The sequence below is a fragment of the Eriocheir sinensis genome, chromosome 29 (genome assembly GCF_024679095.1).
Source record: "Eriocheir sinensis breed Jianghai 21 chromosome 29, ASM2467909v1, whole genome shotgun sequence".
Lineage (NCBI taxonomy): Eukaryota > Metazoa > Arthropoda > Malacostraca > Decapoda > Varunidae > Eriocheir > Eriocheir sinensis.
Window position 1 is genome coordinate 8,539,224 of NC_066537.1, and position 21,613 is coordinate 8,560,836.

Below are 21,613 nucleotides of genomic sequence, written 5' to 3' on the forward strand. Positions count from 1 at the left end.
AAAGAAGAAATATAGGAAGGAGAGAAGGGAGGTGAAAGAGAAGTGTGAGGGAGGAGCAGAAAGTATGGATAAGATTAGGATAGAATGGATAGTATGAAAAGTATGGATTGTACGGAAAAGTATGGGGTAGTATGGATGGAATAGAAAGTTGCTGATTGATGTTTGGCAAAGGTGGAATTTATACGAACTAGAAAAATAACGAACGAACCTAAAATCCGAAAGGTCACAGTTGTTTATTTTTTTCCCACGCCTCTGAAAACGCAAACAAACAAGCCCTCTACTTTCATATGCACCCCAAAAAATGAAATAAAAAACGTCTGAGTATATAAATGTTCTCCGTGTGGTCAAATTCGCGGTCACTGTTGAAAGAAATGTTGACCCCCAAAAAAATAATCGAAAAACTGAGGTCATAATATTTTTTTTGTTTATCATATACAGAACAGGAGGAGGAGGAGGAGGAGGAGGAGGAGATGGAGATCGATAAGCAATGAGAAAATCACCACCACCACCACCACCACCATCATCATCAATCTAAAAACTGGTCATTATATTTTTATTTTCATTTTATCATATACAGAATAGGTGAACAGGAGGAGGAGGAGGAGGAGGAAGATAAAAATCACCACCATCACCACCATCACCATCATCATCATCATCAATCTAAAAAAAAATCATTATATATATTTTTTTGTCATTTTTTCACTACAGAAATAACAGGAGGAGGAGGAGGAAGAGACAAAGGAAAGAGAAATCGATAAGTAATAAGAAAATCACCACCATCACCACCATCATCACCATCATCATCATCAGCATCACCATCACCTTCCTCTCCTCCACTTCCCATAACCGCTAACTCTTACATCCTCAGTTTCCCCTCACTCAGAGCACGGATCATCTACAAAAAAAATCACCACTGTCATCACCATCATCTTCATCACAACCATCAGCATCACCTCCAGTCACCCATCATCTTTCTCTCCTCCACTTCAACGCTAACGACGCATCATCGCTAACTCTTCCATCCTCAGTTTCCCTTCACTCACAGAACAGATCATCTCTAAAAATAAAATAAAAATCACCACCATTATCACCATCATCATCTACATATCCATCAGCATCACCATCACCTTCCTTGCGTCCACCTTCGCCGCTAACGACCCATCACCGCTAACTCCTCCACTCACTCACTCACAGCGCGGAGCATCTGGTATTGGCTAAACGCTTTGCTCTAAGGCCCGTAATCTCAGACGCTTTCGGATCCCACAACAATAATTCCCCAAGGCCACAAGGGAGATTAGTCGGGTTCCCTTGAGTGTTTTGTCAGTCATGGTGCGAAAGCCTTGTAAAACTATCACAAACCTCATAAAACTACCTAATACTAACACTCAAAATCTAAACTGGAAACTTCACATCTCCTCTCTCACTAAATCAGCTTCCTCGAGGTTGGGCGTTCTGTATCGTCTCCGCCAGTTCTTCTCCCCCGCACAGTTGCTTTCCATATACAGGGGCCTTGTCCGCCCTCGTATGGAGTATGCATCTCACGTGTGGGGGGCTCCACTCACACAGCTCTTCTGGACAGAGTGGAGTCTAAGGCTCTTCGTCTCATCAGCTCTCCTCCTCTTACTGATAGTCTTCTACCTCTTAAATTCCGTCGCGATGTTGCCTCTCTTTCTATCTTCTATCGATATTTTCACGCTGACTGCTCTTCTGAACTTGCTAACTGCATGCCTCCCCCCCTCCTGCGGCCTCGCCTCACACGACTTTCTGATCAAGCTCATCCCTATACTGTCCAAAGCCCTTATGCAATAGTTAACCAGCATCTTCACTCTTTCATCCCTCACACTGGTAAACTCTGGAACGATCTTCCCTCATCTGTATTTCCTCCTGCCTACGACTTGAACTCTTTCAAGAGGAGGGTATCAGGACACCTCTCCTCCCGAAATTGATTTCTCTTTTTGGCCACTCTACTCTATTTTAAGACCAGTAAGTAGCGGGCTTTTTTTTTCATTATTGTTTTCTTTTTATTTTACGCCCATGCACTGTCTCCTCTGCTGTAAATATATATATATATATATATATATATATATATATATATATATATATATATATATATATATATATATATATATATATATATACGGAAACCTTCTTAAACGTGTGGGTGTGTATTCCCTTGAAATGTTTGAGAGAATGGGCCTTAATGAGTTACGTAAAGCGAAGGAAAACTGAGGAAACATAAATGACTATCTCCTACAGGCATGAAAAAATTAAGAAAAAAAGGGAAAGTGATTGCATATAAATGACTGAGTATCTCCTAGCGCCCTAATTACGCCTAAGGATACACTCGCTTATGATGAGACGAAGACAATTAAGGGGACTGAGTTAATTAAGGGAGTCTATAATTATCAAGGGAGACTAAGGATGTAAGAAGAGGTTTAACTGAGACTAAAAGGGTTCAGGTAGACAAAAGGGATTAAGGTACGCTGATATTTAAGAATAAGAGGATTTAAAGAGACAAGGAGGATTAAGGGCGCCTAAAAGGGATTGGGAAAGGGATTAGAGGGAGAGAAAAACGAAAAGACTGTCCTTGAAAGATGATGGAAGGCTGAAGAAAAGAGACGTGGAAGGGAAAAAAGTAGATGGGAAGATGATGGAAGAAGGGGAACGTTAATGGAAAGAAGGGAAGAGAAGATGGGAAAGGTAAAGAGAGAGGGAGAAAGAGGAGAGAGCATGAAGAGGAGGAGGAGGAGGAAGAGGAGGAGGAAGAGAAGACTAAGATCGATACGTAAGAAGAAAATCACCACCACCATCATCACCACCACCACCATCACCACCACCATCATCACCCCACCATCATCACCACCACCATCATCACTACCACCATCATCATCATCACCTCAACAACAACAAAAACAAAATTAATTAATTGTTTACTACTGTCCAAACATCTCAGGAGGGAAAGGAGGAGGAGGAGGAGGAGGAGGAGTTGGAGGAGGAGGAGGAGGAGGAGGAGGGAAGATATCTGAATTAAACATTTTTCATCACGTGTCTGAGAGTGTGGTTCTAAATTCCTGCTCTCTCTCTCTCTCTCTCTCTCTCTCTCTCTCTCTCTCTCTCTCTCTCTCTCTCTCTCTCTCTCTCTCTCTCTCTCTTTGTTGACATGTTCGATTTTTTTCTCATTATTCTTCAACTTTTGTAATCACGTGACTCCTCCTCCTCCTCCTCCTCCTCCTCCTCCTCCTCTTCCTCTTCTTCCTCTCCTCTTCCTCCTCCTTCACATTATTTTGCTACATTGCACACTTCTAATACAACCCCTCCTCCTCCTCCTCCTCCTCCTCCTCTTCCTCACTTGTTTCCTTCCTTCAATCATTTTCATCCTCCTTCTGATCTTTTACTCCTCATTCTTCTTTTGTTCCTCCTCTCCTCTCCTCTCCTCTCCTATCATCTCCTCCTCCTCCCCCTCCTCCTCCTCCTCCTCCTCCTCCTCCTCCTACTCCTCCCCCTCCTCCTCCTCCTCCTCCTCCTGCAGGCCATGATCTTCCTCCACGACAGCGAGATCGTGTCCCATGGCAGGCTTCGCTCGTCCAACTGCCTCGTGGACTCGCGCTGGGTGTTGCAGGTTGCGGACTACGGCCTGCACGAGTTCAAAGGTGAAAACGTATACCTGTGCGTGTTTGGGGGGGGAGGGGGTAGGGAGGAGGGGGGAGGGGGGTTTAGGGAAACGGGGGGAAGTACCTGTGTTTGTTTTGTGGGCTGGGTACGTTTGTGTGTGTGTGTGTGTGTGTGTGTGTGTGTGTGTGTGTGTGTTTACCTGTGAGGGAAGGAATGTTTTTTTTCATGTGTATTTTTTATGTGTGTGTGTGTGTGTGTGTGTGTGTGTGTGTGTGTGTGTGTGTGTGTGTGTGTGTGAGAGAGAGAGAGAGAGAGAGAGAGAGAGAACTGTGGGGGGAGGGTTGTTGAGGGGGGGGGAAACGTGTGTGTGTGTGTGTGTGTGTGTGTGTGTGTGTGTGTGTGTGTGTGTGTGTGTGTGTGTGTGTGTGTGTGTGTGTGTGTGTTCTTTCTCATTCCTTTTCTCTCGTTTTCCTCTGAGCTATCCACTTTATTTATTTTTTTCTTTCTCTTTACTTATGTATATTACCTAGTTTCGTTCTCTCTCTCTCTCTCTCTCTCTCTCTCTCTCTCTCTCTCTCTCTCTCTCTCTCTCTCTCTCTCTCTCTCTCTTATCATGGCTTATTCATCATGACTATCTTCACCTGCCTATCAACCTCCTCCTCCTCCTCCTCCTCCTCCTCCTCCTCCTCCTCCTTCTTCTTTTCCATCTCTTCCTATCTGTCTCTCTCCCTTTCCAACCTCACTGTGTTATCTTTCCTCCACCTTCCTTTTTTCTTTCCTCCCTCTCTCCCTCGCTCCCTCTCTCCTCGCCTCTCCTCCATTCATACCTGTCTCTCCCTCTCTCCCTCCCTCCTATATCTCTCCTCTCCCTCTCCCTCTCTCCTCTATTCATCCCTGTCAGGTTCATACACACGTAAATATTTCTTTCCTTCCTTCCTTCCTTTTTTTCCTTCTTTTCCTGACTATTAAATTTGCTTCCTCCCTCCTCCTCCTCCTCCTCCTCCTCCTCTTCCTTCCTACAGTCGTTCTTTCTCTCTTTTTATTTGCTATATTAATTTGTTTCCTCTCTCTCTCTCTCTCTCTCTCTCTCTCTCTCTCTCTCTCTCTCTCTCTCTCTCTCTCTCTCTCTCTCTCTCTCTCTCTCTCTCTCTCTCTCTCTCTCTCTCTCTCTCTCTCTCTCTCTCTCACCATGCCCTCTCCTTCTTCACAGCCACAACAGAGCAGGAGGTGGACCCACGCAAGAGGCTTTGGACGGCCCCGGAACTCCTGCAGGACCCCTCGGCGCATCCTAGGGGCACACCGAAGGGGGACGTGTATTCCTTTGGGGTTATCCTATACGAGGTGGTGGGGCGCAAAGGACCCTGGGGACCGCTCCTGCCGAAACTAGGGCCGCTGGGTGAGTGTGTAGGATGTTGAGTGTATCCTATGGGGTCTGCTGGGTGAGTGTGTAGGATGTTGAGTGTATCCTATGGGGTCTGCTGGGTGAGTGTGTAGGATGTTGAGTGTATCCTATGGGGTTTATTTTATCCTTGCTCTTGTTCCCTTCATTCTTAACTCCCTTCCCTCTATTTCCTCATCTTTCACTTTCTTCTTTAACCCTCCCCCTCCTTCTTTACCCTCCTCTCTCTTCCTTTATCATCTCTTCCCTTATCCTCCTCCTTCTTCCCTCCCCTTCCCCTCCCACTTCTTTTTATCTCTCATATCTTCTTTTACCTTTCTCTCTCTTTCCTCCCCTTCTCCCCTCTTCCTTTACCCTCCCCCCTCTTCCTCATTCTCTCCTCTTCCCTCGTCCTCCTCCATCTTTCCTCCCCCTTTCCCTCTTCCTTCAGCCTCCCCAGTCTTCCCTTACTCACCTCCCCATTCCCTTCTCTCCTCCCTTTCTTCTATCACCCCTTCCCCCTTTTCCCCCCTTCAACTCTTTCCGCATTGTCCCCTCTCTCCCCCCTACCCCCCCCAACTCTTCCCACTCCTTCCTACCCCCCCTTCTCTTCCCCTTCTTTCCTCACACTCACCCATTTCCTTTTCCTTCTCTTCCCTCACCCTTCCACTCCCCTTCCTCCAACGCCCCCTCCCCTTCCTCCTCTTCCCCTCCTCCGCTCCCTTAGACTCTCGCAATAACACAGTGTATCAGTCAGCCTTACATCGTGTTTAGCGTAATGGTAAGCTGATCCGCGCTACGCTTAATGAAATGTTGGAGTGTTGGTCTTACCTTCGAGGCGTATGTTGGGGAGGAGGGGAGAAGGGGATGGGGGGTTAGAGGGGGGAGTGTGTGAATGGGGGGGTGAAAATGTGTGTGTGGGGGGATCTGAGTGCATGTGTGGGGTGTAAGAAGTGTGTGTGTGTGTGTGTGTGTGTGTAGGGGGTAGTGTGTTTGTGTGTGGAGGGGGGTGTGTGTGTGTGTGTGTGTGTGTGTGTGTGTGTGTGTGTGTGTGTGTGTGTGTAATAAATGAATGCATGGAAATGCCGTATTATTGTTTTCTCTCTCTCTCTCTCTCTCTCTCTCTCTCTCTCTCTCTCTCTCTCTCTCTCTCTCTCTCTCTCTCTCTCTCTTTCTTTTTTCCTCCGGTCTCTTTTTCCCCTTTTTTCTTTCTTTTCCCTTCGTTTTTTCTTCTTCTCCCCTCCTTTTTTTTCAGCTCCCTTCCATATTCTTTTTCTTCCTCCGTTTTTTTCGTTTTCTTCTCCCCTCATTTATTTTTTCTCTCCCATTCACTTTCTATCTTCTTTTTTTTCTTTATTCTCTATTCTCTTTTCTTTTTCCTTCATCGTCTTTTCTTTTGACCTCATTTTCTCTTTCTTTCTTTCTTTCTTTCTTTCTTCCTTCCTTCCTTTCTATCTTTCTTTCTTTCTTTCTTTCTTTCTTTCTTTCTTCCTTCCTTATTCCTTTCTCTTGACCTCATCTTTCTTACCTTCATTTTTTTTTCATTTCTTTACCTTCCTCCTCCTCCTCCTCCTCCTTGTTCTGTTGCTCTAATTACCCTTCCTCTCTCTCTCTCTCTCTCTCTCTCTCTCTCTCTCTCTCTCTCTCTCTCTCTCTCTCTCTCTCTCATTCTTTTTATCTTTAACTTTCCCTCCCTCCGCCCTGTTTTTTCCTCCATCCTTCCTCTCCAACTCTTGCACGGACATTTTTTTTATCTCCCTTTCTCTTCCTCTCCTTTCTCTTCTCTCACTGCTCTCAAACTTTCCCCTCTTCCTTTGCCTGACCTCCTATTTTTCCTCCCTTTCTCTCCCTCTCACTTTCTGTATTTTCCTCTTTACCTTTCAACTTTTTTTTTCATCTGTCTTAATTTGCTAACCTACTTCTTGTTTTCTTCCTTTCCTTCTTCCTACTTTCCATGCTTTCCTTCTTTTTCTAATAATTTTCTGTATTTTCCTCTTTACTTTTCCTTGTTTTTTCCTCTACGTCTCAATTTTTCACCCTTCCTCCCTCCTTCCTCTTCTTTTCCTCTCCTTCTTCCTAATTTCCAAACGTTCGTCCTTTCCCTCCTATGTACCTTATCTTTCTTCTTCTTTATCATTCAATTTTCTTTTTCGTCTGCTTCTTAATCTTCCAACCTTCCTCTCTTCTTCCTTCCATTCTTCCTTTTACTTTCTCTTTTTTCTCCTCTATTTTCAATCTTTACACTTCTAATTCCTCTGCTTCATAATCTTTCAACTTCCCTTCCTCATTATTCCTTCCCTTCCTTCTTCATACTTTCCATATTTCCTTTCTTTCTCATCTTTCACTTTTATCTTCCTTCCTTATCTTTTATCTTCCTTCTCAAAAATACATGTCAATCATTCAACCTTCTTCCTTTCCCCTCTTCCTACTTCCAATAGCTCCCTTTCTTTCTCTACCTTTCATCTTCACCTCCTTTCCTTATCATTTTATCTTTCTCTAACTTTCAACTTCCTAAATCAATCAACATCCCTCCCTTCCTACCTCCATTCCCGTCCTTCTTCACCTGCTAATAAACCGATCTCCCTCTCTCTCCCTTTCCCCCCGGCAGAGATCCTTCGTCAAGTGTGCGAGGAGGGTCTTCGGCCGCCGCTAGAGGGCATGAAGGCGGCGGAGTACGTGGTGGGGTGCCTGAGGGAGTGTTGGAACCCACTACCTGAGGAGCGACCTGACTTTAAGGGCGTCAGACTCAAACTTAAGGAGATGCAAGCGGGACTGTGAGTATGAGGGTGGTGATGGTGGTGGGGGGGGAGGGGGAGGGGGTAAGAAACGTAGGGAGAAAAGAGTTGGAGGTGAAAAGGGTTGAGGAGAAAATGGGAGGGAAAGAAAAGGAGAAAGTGTGGAAAGTTGGAAGAAGGGAAGGAAAAGAGAAAAGGTTTGACAGCAATTAAAGGTGAACAAGAGAGAGAGGAAGAGAAGAAAAAAAATTGGCTGAAGAAGTTGAAGGTAAAAAGGGATGAGGAGAAAGTGGGAAGGAGTGAAGAGGAGAAAGTATGAAAAGTAAAGCGAGGGAAGGAAAAGAGAGATAAAAGTTTGACAGCAATTAAAGAAGAACAAGAGAGAGAGGAAGAACACTAAAAAAAAATCTAATAACAACATACATAGAATAAAATAATAATAAATAAGATGGAAAATAAAGTGAAAAAATATTATATAGAAAAACACGAACGAAAAACAAACAAACAAACAAACACACACATATACACAGAAAGACCCACGTAATCTTTTGCTAACGACCTGCTTTTTTTTCTCTCTCTCCCCAACGTGTGTGTGTGTGTGTGTGTGCGTGTGTGTGTGTGTGTGAACTAACAACTTTACCTTCTGCTATCCTTTTTTACCTGTCTACCTATCTACCTGTGTATGTATGTATGTATGTATGTATGTATGTACGTATGTGTGTATGTATGTATGTGTGTGTATTTCTTCCTTTTTCTCCTTCACTCTTTTATCTTCCTTTCCTCTCTATCTTTCAACTTTCTTTTTTCCTCTATTTTAATTTTCCAACCTTCCTCCCATCTCCCTATTCCTTTTTCCCTTCCTATTCCTATTCCCTTTTAACCATTCCCTTCTTCCTTCCTATTTCTATTTCCTTCTTCCTTCTATTCCCTTCTTCCTATTCCCTTCTTCCTATTCTCTTCTTCCTTTCCTTCTTCCTATTTTGCGAGCTAACACCCCAACCTTCTGTCCCACTTTCTACCTTCCTACCTCTCTATGTGTGCGTATGTGCGTGTGTGTGTGCGTAGGAAGCTGAACATCGTGGACAACATGCTGGCTATGTTGGAGAAGTACGCCTACAACCTGGAGGGGAAGGTGCAGGAGAGGACGAAGCAGCTGCTGGAGGAGAAGAAGAAGACGGAGATACTACTACTCAGGATGCTGCCCAAGTATGTGGAGGGAGGGAAGGAAGGGAGGGAGGGAAAGGGGAGTGAGAGACGGAGGGACTGAGGGAAGAAGGGGAGGGATGTAAGGTAGGAAGGAGGGAAGCAGGAAAGGAAGGAAGGAAGGAATGGAGGAAGAAAGGGATGTGGAAGAGAAGGGAGGGAGGGAGGGAGAGAAGGTGGGAGTGAGGGAGGGACTGAGGAAAGGGATGTAAGGTAGGAAGGAGGGAAGCAGGAGGAAAGGAAGGAAAGAAGGAATGGAGGAAGAAACTTTCCTCCTTTCTCCTTCCTTTCCAGCCTTCTTCATTCTGTCCATAGTTTCTTTCTCTTCTTTCCATCTTTATCTTCTTTCTCCTCTGTCTTTCAATATCTTTCTTCTACTTCTTAATCTTTCAATCTTTCTCCTTTCTCCTTCCTTTCCAGCCTTCTTCATTCTGTCCATACTTTCTTTCTCTTCTTTCCATCTTTATCTTCTTTCTCTTCTGTCTTTCTTCTACTTCTTAATCTTTCAATCTTTCTCCTTTCTCCTTCCTTTCCAGCCTTCTTCATAATGTCCATACTTTCTTTCTCTTCTTTCCATCTCAATCTTCTTTCTCTTCTGTCTTTCTTCTACTTCTTAATCTTTCAATCTTTCTCCTTTCTCCTTCCTTTCCAGCCTTCTTCATAATGTCCATACTTTCTTTCTCTTCTTTCCATCTTTATCTTCTTTCTCTTCTGTCTTTCAACATCTTTCTTCTTCTAAATCTAACAATCTCACTCACTTTCCCTTCTTACACGCTTCTCCTTGGTTTCCTCCGCTCATTTTCTTCTACTTATTCTAACAACTTCACCCCTATTCCTTTGTTACACGGTTGCCCTTCGTTTCCTCTACTCATTCTCTGCTACTTCTTAATCTATCAACCTCACTCTCTCTATTTCCTACACGCTTCTCTTCCTTTCCTCTGCTCATTACTCATTATCTTCTACTTCTCAACCTAACAACCTGACTCCTAATCATTACTCATTATCTTCTACTTCTCAACCTAACAACCTGACTCGCTTTCCTTCACGCTTCTCCTTCTTTTTCTCTATTTTTCTGCTACTTCTTAATCAATCAAACTCACTCTCTCTCCTTTCCTACATGCTTCTCTTCCTTTCCTCTAATCATTACTCATTATCTTCTACTTCTCAACCTAACAACCTGACTCGCTTTCCTTCACGCTTCTCCTTCTTTTTCTCTATTTTTCTGCTACTTCTTAATCAATCAAACTCACTCTCTTTTCCTTCCTTACACAATTCTCCTTCCTTTCCTCTACTCATTTCCTTTCGTTTGAACTTACTTCCTTTCCTTCACTATTCAGTTTCCCTTCTTACATGCTTCTACCGCCTTCGCGACACTCTATAATTTAATATCCTTGACGCTGCTCCTTCCTTTCCTCTACTCATTTCCTTCCGTTCACACTTACTTCCTCTCCTTCCTCTACTCATTTCCTTCCGTTCACACTTACTTCCTCTCCTTCACTCAACAATTTCCCTTCTTACATGATTATATTCCCTTTCCTATACTCTATAATTGAATATCCTTGACGCTCCTCCTTCCTTTCCCTTGCTCATTTCCTTCCCCCTTGCCTCTCCCTTTGAACAGATCAGTGGCGGAGTCTCTCAAGAGGGGAGAGCAAGTGTCACCCGAGAGCTACGACAACGTGACGATCTACTTCAGTGACATTGTTGGCTTTACTTTACTATCGGCCCAGTCAACGCCCCTGCAGGTATTTTAAAGTAGGGGAAAGGTGGGGGAGAGGAGGGGAGGGGGTTGGCAGGTGTGCGTGTGTGTGTGTGCGTGTGTGTGCGTGTGCGTATTCGTGTGTGTGTGTGTGTGTGTGTGTGTGTGTGTGTGAGATCAAGGGATGGATTTCTCGGATTAAAGTCGTATCAAGTTAGTTTGTTTTTTGTTTCATATTTCCCGAGGGCCTGAGGGAGATGATTTTACTCTCTCTCTCTCTCTCTCTCTCTCTCTCTCTCTCTCTCTTTACAAACTCTCAACCTTTGTCTCTCTTTTCATTCACTGTTTCTTCCTCCTCCTAGTCCTCCTCCTCCTCTTTCTCCTCCTTTTCCTCCTCCTCCACGGTCGTGATTGAAAACATTCCTGAAGGTCAATACTTTTTTCCCCCTCTTCCCTCTCTTTTTTTTCTCTCTCTTTCCCCATCTCTCTGTCTCGATATAGATTCCTTCCTTACTTTCCTTTGTTTTCTCTCTCTCTCTCTCTCTCTCTCTCTCTCTCTCTCTCTCTCTCACACACACACACACACACACACACACACACACACGCACTTCATTGTCGTCTCTGTTAATAACTCTAAGGACACACACAAAAGAAAATACTTCATACTTTTCACTAACAAAATTTTCACCAAACTTTTCCCGCTACATAAAAGGGAAAATTTCTTGGCGAGGTTTTTTTTCATACGAGAATTGGCGAAGTTTTTTTTTTCTTAAGTGAGGAAGCAAAGTTTTTTTTCTCTTTTTTTGGTGGTAAGAATATTAAGGGAAGGAAATAGTTTGGGTTTACTGAACTTCTTGAGCGAGAGAGAGAGAGAGAGAGAGAGAGAGAGAGAGAGAGAGAGAATGGTGGCGTGACTAATGAAATCCGGCAAACTGGTTCCCTAGACTTTAACACGTGTGCCTGTATGCATGTTCGTTTCTTTGACTATATTTCTTTCTTCTTCTCCTTTCTGTCTTTCCCACTTTATTTATTTCTATTTATTTAGTGAGTAAGAAGAGTGCTCCATCACCACTACCATCCACTACCACTACCACCACCACTACCACTACCACCACTAACTCTACTCTCTCTCTCTCTCTCCCTAACAGATGGTGAACATGCTGAACGAACTATACACCTGCTTTGACGCTATTATAGGCTACTACGACGTGTACAAGGTGAGTAGTAGTCGTAGTAGTAGTAGTAGTAGTAGTAGTAGTAGTAGTAGTAGTAGTAGTAGTTTATTTGATTCATTTTTGTTTGAGTATTATATTTATCTCCCCTTTAATAATTCCTATGCAATCTTTCACAATAATAATAATAATAATAATAATAATAATAATAATAATAATAATAATAATAATAATAATAATAATAATAATAATGATAATAACAACAACTCAATGATTTCAATCTAACTCTTTCTCTTTGCTTTTTCTAACCTTTCCCTTCCTCTAACACTCCCCTCTAACTTTTTATCTCCTCCTCCTCCTCCTCCTCCTCCTCTTTTCCCCTCCCTAACCTTTGCTTTCATCTCTTCCCTCCCTTCATCCTTATTATAAACTCACATTCCCTCTCTCTTAAACATGATTATTCTCTCCCTCATGAACATAATCCCTTTTGTATCCTCTCTCTCTCTCTCTCTCTCTCTCTCTCTCTCTCTCTCTCTCTCTCTCTCTCTCTCTCTCTCATCACATCCTAATAATTCTCACCTTCATCGCATAATCTTACTCTTGTTTTTCTTCTCTAAACTTTCACCTTCACGTCACCCCCCTAATACACCCACACCCAAACCCACACATCTCCCTCTCACACACACCTGCACCTCCCCCCACCTCCATCCACACACACCTACACCCCTTGCATCCCTTCCTCTCACTCACACAGGTGGAAACTATTGGGGACGCCTACATGGTGGTTTCTGGGCTGCCTATAAGCAACGGTAACAGACACGCCGCCGAGATCGCGTCCATGGCCCTCAAGCTGCTCTCGGCCGTGAAGGTGTTCAGGATAAGACACAGGCCGGGCGACACGCTGAAGCTACGCATTGGGATACATAGCGGTAAGTGTGAAGAGGGGGAAGGGTGGGTGTAAGGTGTGAAGATGGAAGGGGGAGAGAGTGAAGGTGAGGGAGAGGAGGAGGAGGACGAGGTGTTGAGGGGTAGGGTGGGTGTAAGGTGTAGGGAGTAAAGATGAAAGAGGAAGAGGGTGAAGGAAAAGGTGAGGGAGAGGAAGAGAAGAGGTAGAGCATGAGTGAGAGATATGTATAGGAAAGGTATAGTAGAGGGTGGGTGTTGGTGTGTATGGGTGTGTGTGTGCTGATGTATAGTGAATTTGTGCTGTGAAGTGGAGTCTGTTGAGGTCTGTCTTAATGTGTGTATTAATAAGTAGTGACTGTAGTGTATAGTGGAGGTGCATCGGGGAGTGTAGTGGGTGTTGGAACTGGTCTTTAAGTGGGTGTATATTGGGGTTAGTCTAGAGGAAAAGAAAAAATAACACACAAAAAAGTAGATGGACAGATCGATCGATAGATAGAGAGATCCACTGCCAATCAAGAACAAGAGATTAAGCGAATTAAATGTTGCAAAATTTTCACAACACAAACTGAAGAAATATAGACTAACATACAGATAGATAGATAAATACAGTAGTGACATAGATAGATATACGGATAAATATATAAATAGACAGTAGTGATATAGATAGAAATGAATAGATAAGATAGAAAAATACAGATAAATGAATACTGATAGAAAGATAACTAGACTAGATAGATAAATAGATAGACAGACATGCAAAAATTCATAATGGATAGATAGGTTAGAGAAATAGATAAATGAATACTGATAGAAAGATAACTAGACTAGATACATAAATAGATAGACAGACATGCAAAGATTCATAATGGATAGATAGGTTAGAGAAATAGATAAATGAATACTGATAGATAGAAATATATAGATAGATTAGATAGATAGATAGATACAGACAGACAGACAGACACAGATTCAAAATTAATTAGACAGTCAGATTAAGTTCCAAGAACACTTCTACAATCTCTTGTCATTAACTGACCATTTAATCTCTCTCTCTCTCTCTCTCTCTCTCTCTCTCTCTCTCTCTCTCTCTCTCTCTCTCTCTCTCTCTCTCTCTCTCTCTCTCTCTCTCTCTCTCTCTCTCTCATACCTAAGACTAATCAGACTGAAAGACGAAAAGCGAGAGAGAGAGAGAGAGAGAGAGACGCCCCCCGGCTCATCCGCTTACACTCCTGCTTTCTCCACTTAATTTCTTTTCCGTCGATACTTAATTCTCGCATTTCATTGTAATTTCAAATGTATTGCTCCCGAAGGACCCAATTGAATACGCTATCGAGGCCTCGTATTGGTTTTCTTTCTCTCTCGTTTCTTTCTTATCTTTTATGCTTTGTTTTTATCTTTTTTTTTTTTTTTGGCCCCAGGTGGAATTTATCGCTCAACCCCTTCAGTGTTTTCAGTCTTGATTTTTTTTTTTTTTTTTTTAATTTTAATACCCTATCGAGGCCTCGTATTGGCGTTTCTCTCTCTCTCTCTCTCTCTCTCTCTCTCTCTCTCTCTCTTTATCTTTCTGCCTTGCTAACTCTTCTTCTTCTATTCTCTTTCTGTTCTTCTTTCTTTCTACTCTTTCTGTTCTCTCAACCTCACTTCTATTTTTCGTTTCGCCCTAATTGCTTTTTTTTTCATTTCTCCTGTACGCGACCTTCACACGTAGCCGCCTCATTTAAAGCCAAGAATGCTACGCGATTCCCTATCAGCTACACCATTACCGGTCTGAATATCTCCCGATCCTTTCTCTTTGATTTCAGTTCTATCTCATTCGAAGCTAATTCTGTACAGATTCTAATTTCATCCTACATTGGTTTCATCCGTGGAATGTTCTTTCGTATCCTAAGCTTTCTTATATTACGATGTTTTTTTTAGTTTTATCCTGTTCATTATATCTTTTCTGTTTTCCATGGTTTTTATTTAATCCATTTCTTATCCTATTCTATATTAAACTTTCCTAACATATGCTATTACTTTTCTTCTGGCAAATACGGTTAAATACTCCTACTTATAGCCATCCAATCCTTTAAAACCTTCACACCGCTATCTAAATCCCTTATACTGCGCTTGTACTATCTATACATACCATTTATCCATATATGTCATTCTAATCCTCTTATAATCTCACCCAAATCTCTATTTAAAAGTTTCACATCCCCTTGATAAACCTTCCAACCCCTTATAACCTTCCCAACACCACTCATAACCCTCCAATCCCTTTCTAGTCCTCTCAACACTACTAGCAAATATTCACATCCTCTTCTAACCCTCCGATCCCCTTCTAACCTCCTCTACTCCACTTATAATCCTCCAATTCCCTTCTAGTCAACCTCACACTCTATACAAAGCTTCACATCCCCTTAATAACCCTCCGATCCCCTTCTAACCTCCTCTACTCCACTTATAATCCTCCAATTCCCTTCTAGTCAACCTCACACTCTATACAAAGCTTCACATCCCCTTAATAACCCTCCGATCCCCTTCTAACCTCCTCTACTCCACTTATAATCCTCCAATTCCCTTCTAGTCAACCTCACACTCCTATACAAAGCTTCACATCCCCTTAATAACCCTTCGATACCCTTATAATCTTCACCTTCCCTTTCTATCACCTCATTTCTCTCCTTAATCCTAACTACCTTCCTTTTCTCACCGTCTCCCTCTCCCACACTCTCTTTCTCTCCCTCACTCGACACCACCAAATCACTACTTAACCATCTAATCCCTTATAATATCCCCCTTCTTTTCCTCTCACCACCTCACACTTTAATCCTCTCCTTAATCCTAACTACCTCTATTTTCTCACCGTCTCCTTCTCCCCCCCCCCCCCTCTCTCTCTCCCTCACTCAACACTCCACCACATCACTACATAACCATCCAATCCCTTATTACATCCACCTTCCTTTTCTTTCACCTTATTGCTCTCCTTAACCCTAATCTACCTGCCCCTTCTCATCGTCTCCCTCCCCCACACTCTTTCCCTCACTCAACACTCCACCGAATCCACTTAAAACCATACAATCCTCTTCTACCCACTCCAACACCCTCTACAAAGCTTCACACTCCCTTCCCTTCCTCCCCAGGGCCGTGTGTGGCGGGGGTGGTGGGTCTGACCATGCCCCGATACTGCCTCTTCGGGGACACTGTCAACACGGCTTCGCGCATGGAGTCAACGGGCGAGGAGCTGCGAATTCACACGTCCCAGGCCCACAAGGATATGCTGGACAAACTAGGCGGCTACGTGCTGGTGAAGCGTGGCCTTACCTACGTCAAGGTGAGGAAGGGAGTGTGAGGGAGGGAAAGGAGTGTGAGATTGAGAGTGATTGAGAGTGAGTTAAGAGAGGGAAAGTGATGGTGTGTTTGAAAGGAAGAGTGAGCAAGGGAAAGTGATTGAGAGTGAGGTGAGAAAGGGAAGATGATAGTGTGTGTGTGTGAAAGGATGAGTGTGAGATTGAAAGTGATTGAGAGTGAGTTAAAGAGAGAGAAAGTGATAGTGTGTTTGAAAGGAAGAGTGAGCAAGGGAAAGTGAGTAAGAGTGAGGGTGAGAGAAGGTGATAGTGTGTTTGTGAAAGGATGAGTGTGAGAGCAAGAGAAAATGATTGAGAGTGAAGTGAGAGAAGGTGATAGTCTGTGTGAAAGGATGAGTGTGAGGAAGGGAAAGTGAGTGAGAATGAAAGTGAAAAGTGGAAAGAGTGTTTGAGAGAAAGGACGAGTGTGAAAGGAAGGGAAGATGGGCGAAGGTGAAGGTGGAGAAGGAGGGAGAAGGTGAAGATGAAAATGAGAAAAAGTAAATAATAAAATGCATAGGAGAGAACGGGAAAGAAATGAAGAAGAGGGAGAAGATGATGAAATATAGATAATAGAAAAAACAGAGAGAAACAGAGAGAGGGAACGGATGAAGGACATAGAAGAGAAGATAAACAAGAGAAAGCATAAAAGATAAGGAAAGATAAATACAAAGAGAGACACTAATAAAGACGAAAGAGAACGAGAAAGGAGAAAGAAACACACAGAAAAGACGAAACAAAAAAAAAATAAAGAACAGAGAAAGATAAACATAGAGAAAGACAGTAAGAGAGAGAGAGAGAGAGAGAGAGAGAGAGAGAGAGAAAACCGGGAAAATAATAAAGCAAAAAGAGTCGTAGGTGTAAGAGATACGCTTGCCAAGAACACGCAGGTAAAATTCAGGATTAATTATATCAAGGAGAGCGTGGGAAGGTCAAAGGGCTGGGAAATGGAGAAAGAAAGAAGGAGGAAGAAAGAAGGGGAGGAGGAATGAATGGAGAGTGAGGTAAGGAGGAAAAGAGATGGAGGGCATGAAAGAGGTAGAGAAAAAGTGGAATAGGTGAATTAAATGGAAAATGGATCAAAAATAAGAGTAAGGATGCTGAAAAGGGTTGGAAAATGGAGGAAGAAGGAGGAAGAAAGAAGGGGAGGTGAGGTGGAATGAATGGAGAGTGAGGGAAGGAGGAAAAGAGAAGGAGGACATGAAAAGAGTAGAAAAAAAAGTGGAGTAGATTAAATAAAAGGAAAATGGATGAAAAGAATAAGAGTAAAGAAGGTGAAAAGGGTTGGAAAATGGAGGAAGGAGGAGGAGGAATGAATGGAGAGTGAGGGAAGGAGGAAAAGAGAAGGAGGACACGAAAGGAGTGGAGAAAAAGTGGAATAGTTGAAATAAATGGAAAATGGATGAAACAAGAAGAGTAAAGAAGATGAAAAGGGTTGGAAAATGGAGGAAGGAGGAGGAGGAGGAGGAGGAGGAGGAATGAATGGAGAGTGAGGGAAGGAGGAAAGGAGATGGAGGATATAAAACGGGGATAGAGAAAAGGGGAATAGATAGAACTAGAAGAAAATAAGATCAAAAAGAGATAGAATTAGGAAGAGAAAGATAAAGAGGAAGGAGGGAGGAATGAATTAAAGAGTAAGGAAAAGGAGAAAAAAAAGAGATGGTGGACATGAAACAAAGATAGAGAAAAGTGGAGTAGATAGAATTAGAAGAAAATATGATTAAAAAGAGATAGGATTAGGAAGAGAAAGATAAAGAGGAAGGAGGGAGGAATGATTGGAGTGAGGAAAAGGAGAAAAAAAAAGAGATGGTGGACATGAAACAGAGATGACGTAAAGTAAAAGTGGAATAGAGGGAATTAAAAGAAAATTTGGAGTGAGAGGAAAGGGAAAGAAAAGGAAAACATGACAAACAAGACGATTAAAGAAAAAAATAAAGGAGAAAAGGAATATAATAGTGGAAGGAAAACTAAAAGAAAAAAAAGACTTGCAAAGGAAACGAAGTACAGAAGAAAGACGAAATAGAGAAAAAATGAAGGAAAAAGGAAAAAAAATAAATTAAAGAAAGGAAAGAAAAGAAAAAAGAGAAGGAAAGGCAAATAACGAAGTGAGATTTGAAGACGGGGAAGAAGACGTACTACACGGAAGAAATATAGAAGGAAAAGGAAGGAAGGAAGGAAGGAAGGAAGGAAGGAAGGAAAGGAAGGGGCAAAGAGAGAGAGAGAGAGAGAGAGAGAGAGAGAGAGAGAGAGAGAGAGAGAGAGAGAGAGAGAGAGAGAGAGAGAGAGAGAGAGAGTATGGAAGGAAGAAGGGAGCGAATGAGTAAAGGAAGGAGGGAGAGAAAAAAATAATAAAAAGAAAAGGAAGAATGAAAAGGAAAAAAGAAAAAAAAGATTGTCAGGAAGAATGAATGGATTATGGAAAAGAGAGAGAGAGAGAGAGAGAGAGAGAGAGAGAGAGAGAGAGAGAGAGAGAGAGAGAGAGAGAGAGAGAGAGAGAGAGAGAGAGAGAGAGAGAGAGAGAGAGAGAGAGAGAGAGAGAGAGAGAGAGAGAGAGAGAGAGAGAGAGAGAATGAAGACATGACAGAAAGAATAAGTGGGGAGGAAATGTGATATTGTCGGGATCAAAGAAAGAGGAGGAGAGGATGAAGGATGGAGGAAATAAAAGACGAAAGGAGGGAAAGAGAGAAGGAAGGAAGGAGGAAGAGGGGGAGGGAACGAAAGTTAAAAAAAGAAGTATAGGAAATGAATGAATGATATGAATGAATTAAAGAGTGAATTATAGAAAGAAGAAATGAAGGAATGAAGGAAAAAGGACGAAAGGAAGGAAGGAACGGGAGGAAGGAGGAAGGGAGAGAGAGGGAAAGGAAAAAAAGACCAGATAAAATAAGTGAATGAAGAACGATATGAGTGAATCTGAGTGAATGAGAGAAGGAAGAAGCGAGAGAAGGAAAAAGAAAAAAGGGAAGGAAGGAAGGATGGAAGAAAGAGAGCGAAAGAAAGGAATAAGAAAGGATAAAAGAAATTAATGTATGAGTGAATGATAGAAGGAAGTGAAGGAAGGAAAAAAGGATATAAAGGAAGGAAGGACGGAAGGATGGAAAAGAGGAGAGGAAGAGAGAGGAAAGAAGAAAGGATAAAAAAATGAATGAATGAATATGAATGAATTAATGAGCGAATAAAAGAAGGAAGAAGTGAAGGAAGGAAGGATGGAAAGATGGAATGGGGAGGAGGAAGGAATAGGAAGAAGGAAAGAAGGGAAAATGAAGGGATAAAAGAAATGAATGAAGGAATGAATATGAAAGAATTAATGAGTGAGTAAGAGAAGAAAGTGAAGGAAGGAAGGAAAGAAGGAAAAAATGAAGGGAGATGAAAAAGAAAAAAGGGGGAAGGAATAAAGCCCGAAAGAAAGGGAAAAGGGACAGAAAGGAGGGAGAAACGGGACAACAGAAATAAAGGAAGAAAGGAACGAAGGAAGGAAAGAAAACATGAAGGAAGATAGTAATGCAAAAAAACAGGAAAAAGGAATAAAAACCGAAAGAAAGGAAAAAGGAAGGAAGGAAGGAAGGAAGAGCATGAAGGAAGATAGTAATGCAAAAAAACAGGAAAAGGAAATAAAAAACGAAAGAAAGAAAAATGGAAGGAGGGAAAAAGACTAAAAAGAGAAAGGAAGGAAGGAAGGAAGGAAGGAAAAATATGAAGGAAGATAATAATACAAAAAACAGGAAAAGGTAATAAAAACCGAAAGAAAGGAAAAAGGAAAAGAGAAAAAATGACTAAAAAAAGAGAAAGGAAGAAAGAAAGGAAGGAAGGAAAAACATGAAGGAAGATAATAATACAAAAAACAGGAAAAGGGAATAAAAAACGAAAGAAAGAAAAAAGGAAGGAGAGAAAAAAAACATTAAAAAGAAAAAGCTAAACAAGACCCAAAACAATGAAAAAAAAAAACAAGAAAAAAATAGTTCTCTAAAATATGAAATTATTCCCACGCTCTTTGTATATGTTATCTCTTGACCTGACCTAGCCTGACCTCTTCCTTTGACCAGAACAAGCTCTTTCTTTAACCATCCACAGGGCAAGGGTCAAATCATCACCCAAAACAATTAAAAAAAGAAGAAAAAAAATAGTTCTCTAAAAATATTAAAGTATACCCGCGTTCTCTGTATATGTTATCTCTTGACCTGACCTAACCTGACCTGTTCCCTCTTTGACCATCCACAGGGCAAGGGTCAAATCATCACCCAAAACAATTAAAAAAAAATAAAAAAAAAGTATCCCACGTTCTCTGTATATGTTATCTCTTGACCTGACCTAACCTGACCTCTTCCTTAACCTGACCTGTTCCCTCTTTGACCATCCACAGGGCAAGGGTCAAATCATCACCCAAAACAATTAAAAAAAAGGAAAAAAAATAGTTCTCTAAAAATATTATAGTATACCCGCGTTCTCTGTATATGTTATCTCTTGACCTGACCTAACCTGACCTCTTCCTTAACCTGACCTGTTCCCTCTTTGACCATCCACAGGGCAAGGGTCAAATGATCACCTGGTGGCTGGTGGGTGAGGCTGAGGGGGAGGAGGAGGACCAGGCAACCACTTCCACCACAACCACCACCTCCACGACAGCCACCACCCCAACCACCACCACAACCATTACCTCCATCTCCCCCAACGCTCTCACCCCCTCCACCTCCACCCCAACCACCCCTAACATTAAGCTCTCCCCCTCCTTCACGAATGGTCCGACCCACTCCACATCTCCCCTCCCCCCACGGTCACCCCTTCCACAATCACCCCACTCCCCTCATCCGTCTCATAACCCCCCTCATTCCCCCCTCCCATGGTCCCCTCACCCTATCTACCCCTCCTACTCACCCATCCAGCACTCCCCACCGTCCCCCATCGCTAATCATCTCCCCCATTCACCTCTCCCCCATTCCTCTCACTCCCCACAGTTTCCCCATCTCTCTCTCACCCCAAAAGTCAACCCCCCATCTTCCCCCACCCCATCTAGCTCCCACTCCCATTACCCATCATCGCCTCTCTAATCTCCCCATCTCCCCCATCATTATCACCATTTCTCCACCCTTCACCCCAATCGCCACGCCATCGCCATAATGTCAAGTAACCAATCCACATTCATCATATCATCGCTAATAATGATAATAATGAAGAATATATATAATTAGTGTATTCATAAACATTGTCTATATATATTTATTTATTTACGTGCTCTTGATCTATAAGTGTTTGTTTGTATATGTTGTAATAAGAGAGAGAGAGAGAGAGAGAGAGAGAGAGAGAGAGAGAGAGAGAGAGAGAATATGTATGTATGTATGTATGTGTGTGTTTTTTTATGTATGTATGTATGTATGAGGGTATATATAATCCACACACACACACACACACACACACACACACACACACACACACACACACACCATCATGTTAATTAACGCCACAACTATTAACACTAACGAGAAAATTATTACCAACCCATTAAAATAAATAACCTTACCCTACCCCCCTCCCTATTCCCTCTCCCCTTCCTTCCCTCAACCCTTTAACTTTAGCCTTTTCCC

General features: G+C 42.4%; 1 protein-coding gene across 3 annotated transcripts in view; it reads left to right on the forward strand.

Annotated features, from left to right (window-relative positions):
• Positions 1–21,488, forward strand: part of LOC127004979 (guanylate cyclase 32E-like) — a 142,458-nt gene extending 120,970 nt beyond the window's left edge. For all 3 annotated transcript variants that reach the window (XM_050873351.1, XM_050873352.1, XM_050873353.1), the window contains 9 exons: positions 3,530–3,650; positions 4,823–5,008; positions 7,599–7,764; positions 8,791–8,931; positions 10,550–10,673; positions 11,776–11,844; positions 12,554–12,728; positions 15,831–16,021; positions 20,558–21,488. In XM_050873351.1, coding sequence (XP_050729308.1) covers positions 3,530–3,650; positions 4,823–5,008; positions 7,599–7,764; positions 8,791–8,931; positions 10,550–10,673; positions 11,776–11,844; positions 12,554–12,728; positions 15,831–16,021; positions 20,558–21,079 — 1,695 coding nt within the window. In that variant the 3' untranslated portion in view covers positions 21,080–21,488. The remainder of the gene's footprint in view (positions 1–3,529; positions 3,651–4,822; positions 5,009–7,598; positions 7,765–8,790; positions 8,932–10,549; positions 10,674–11,775; positions 11,845–12,553; positions 12,729–15,830; positions 16,022–20,557) is intronic.
• Positions 21,489–21,613: the final 125 nt, after the last annotated feature.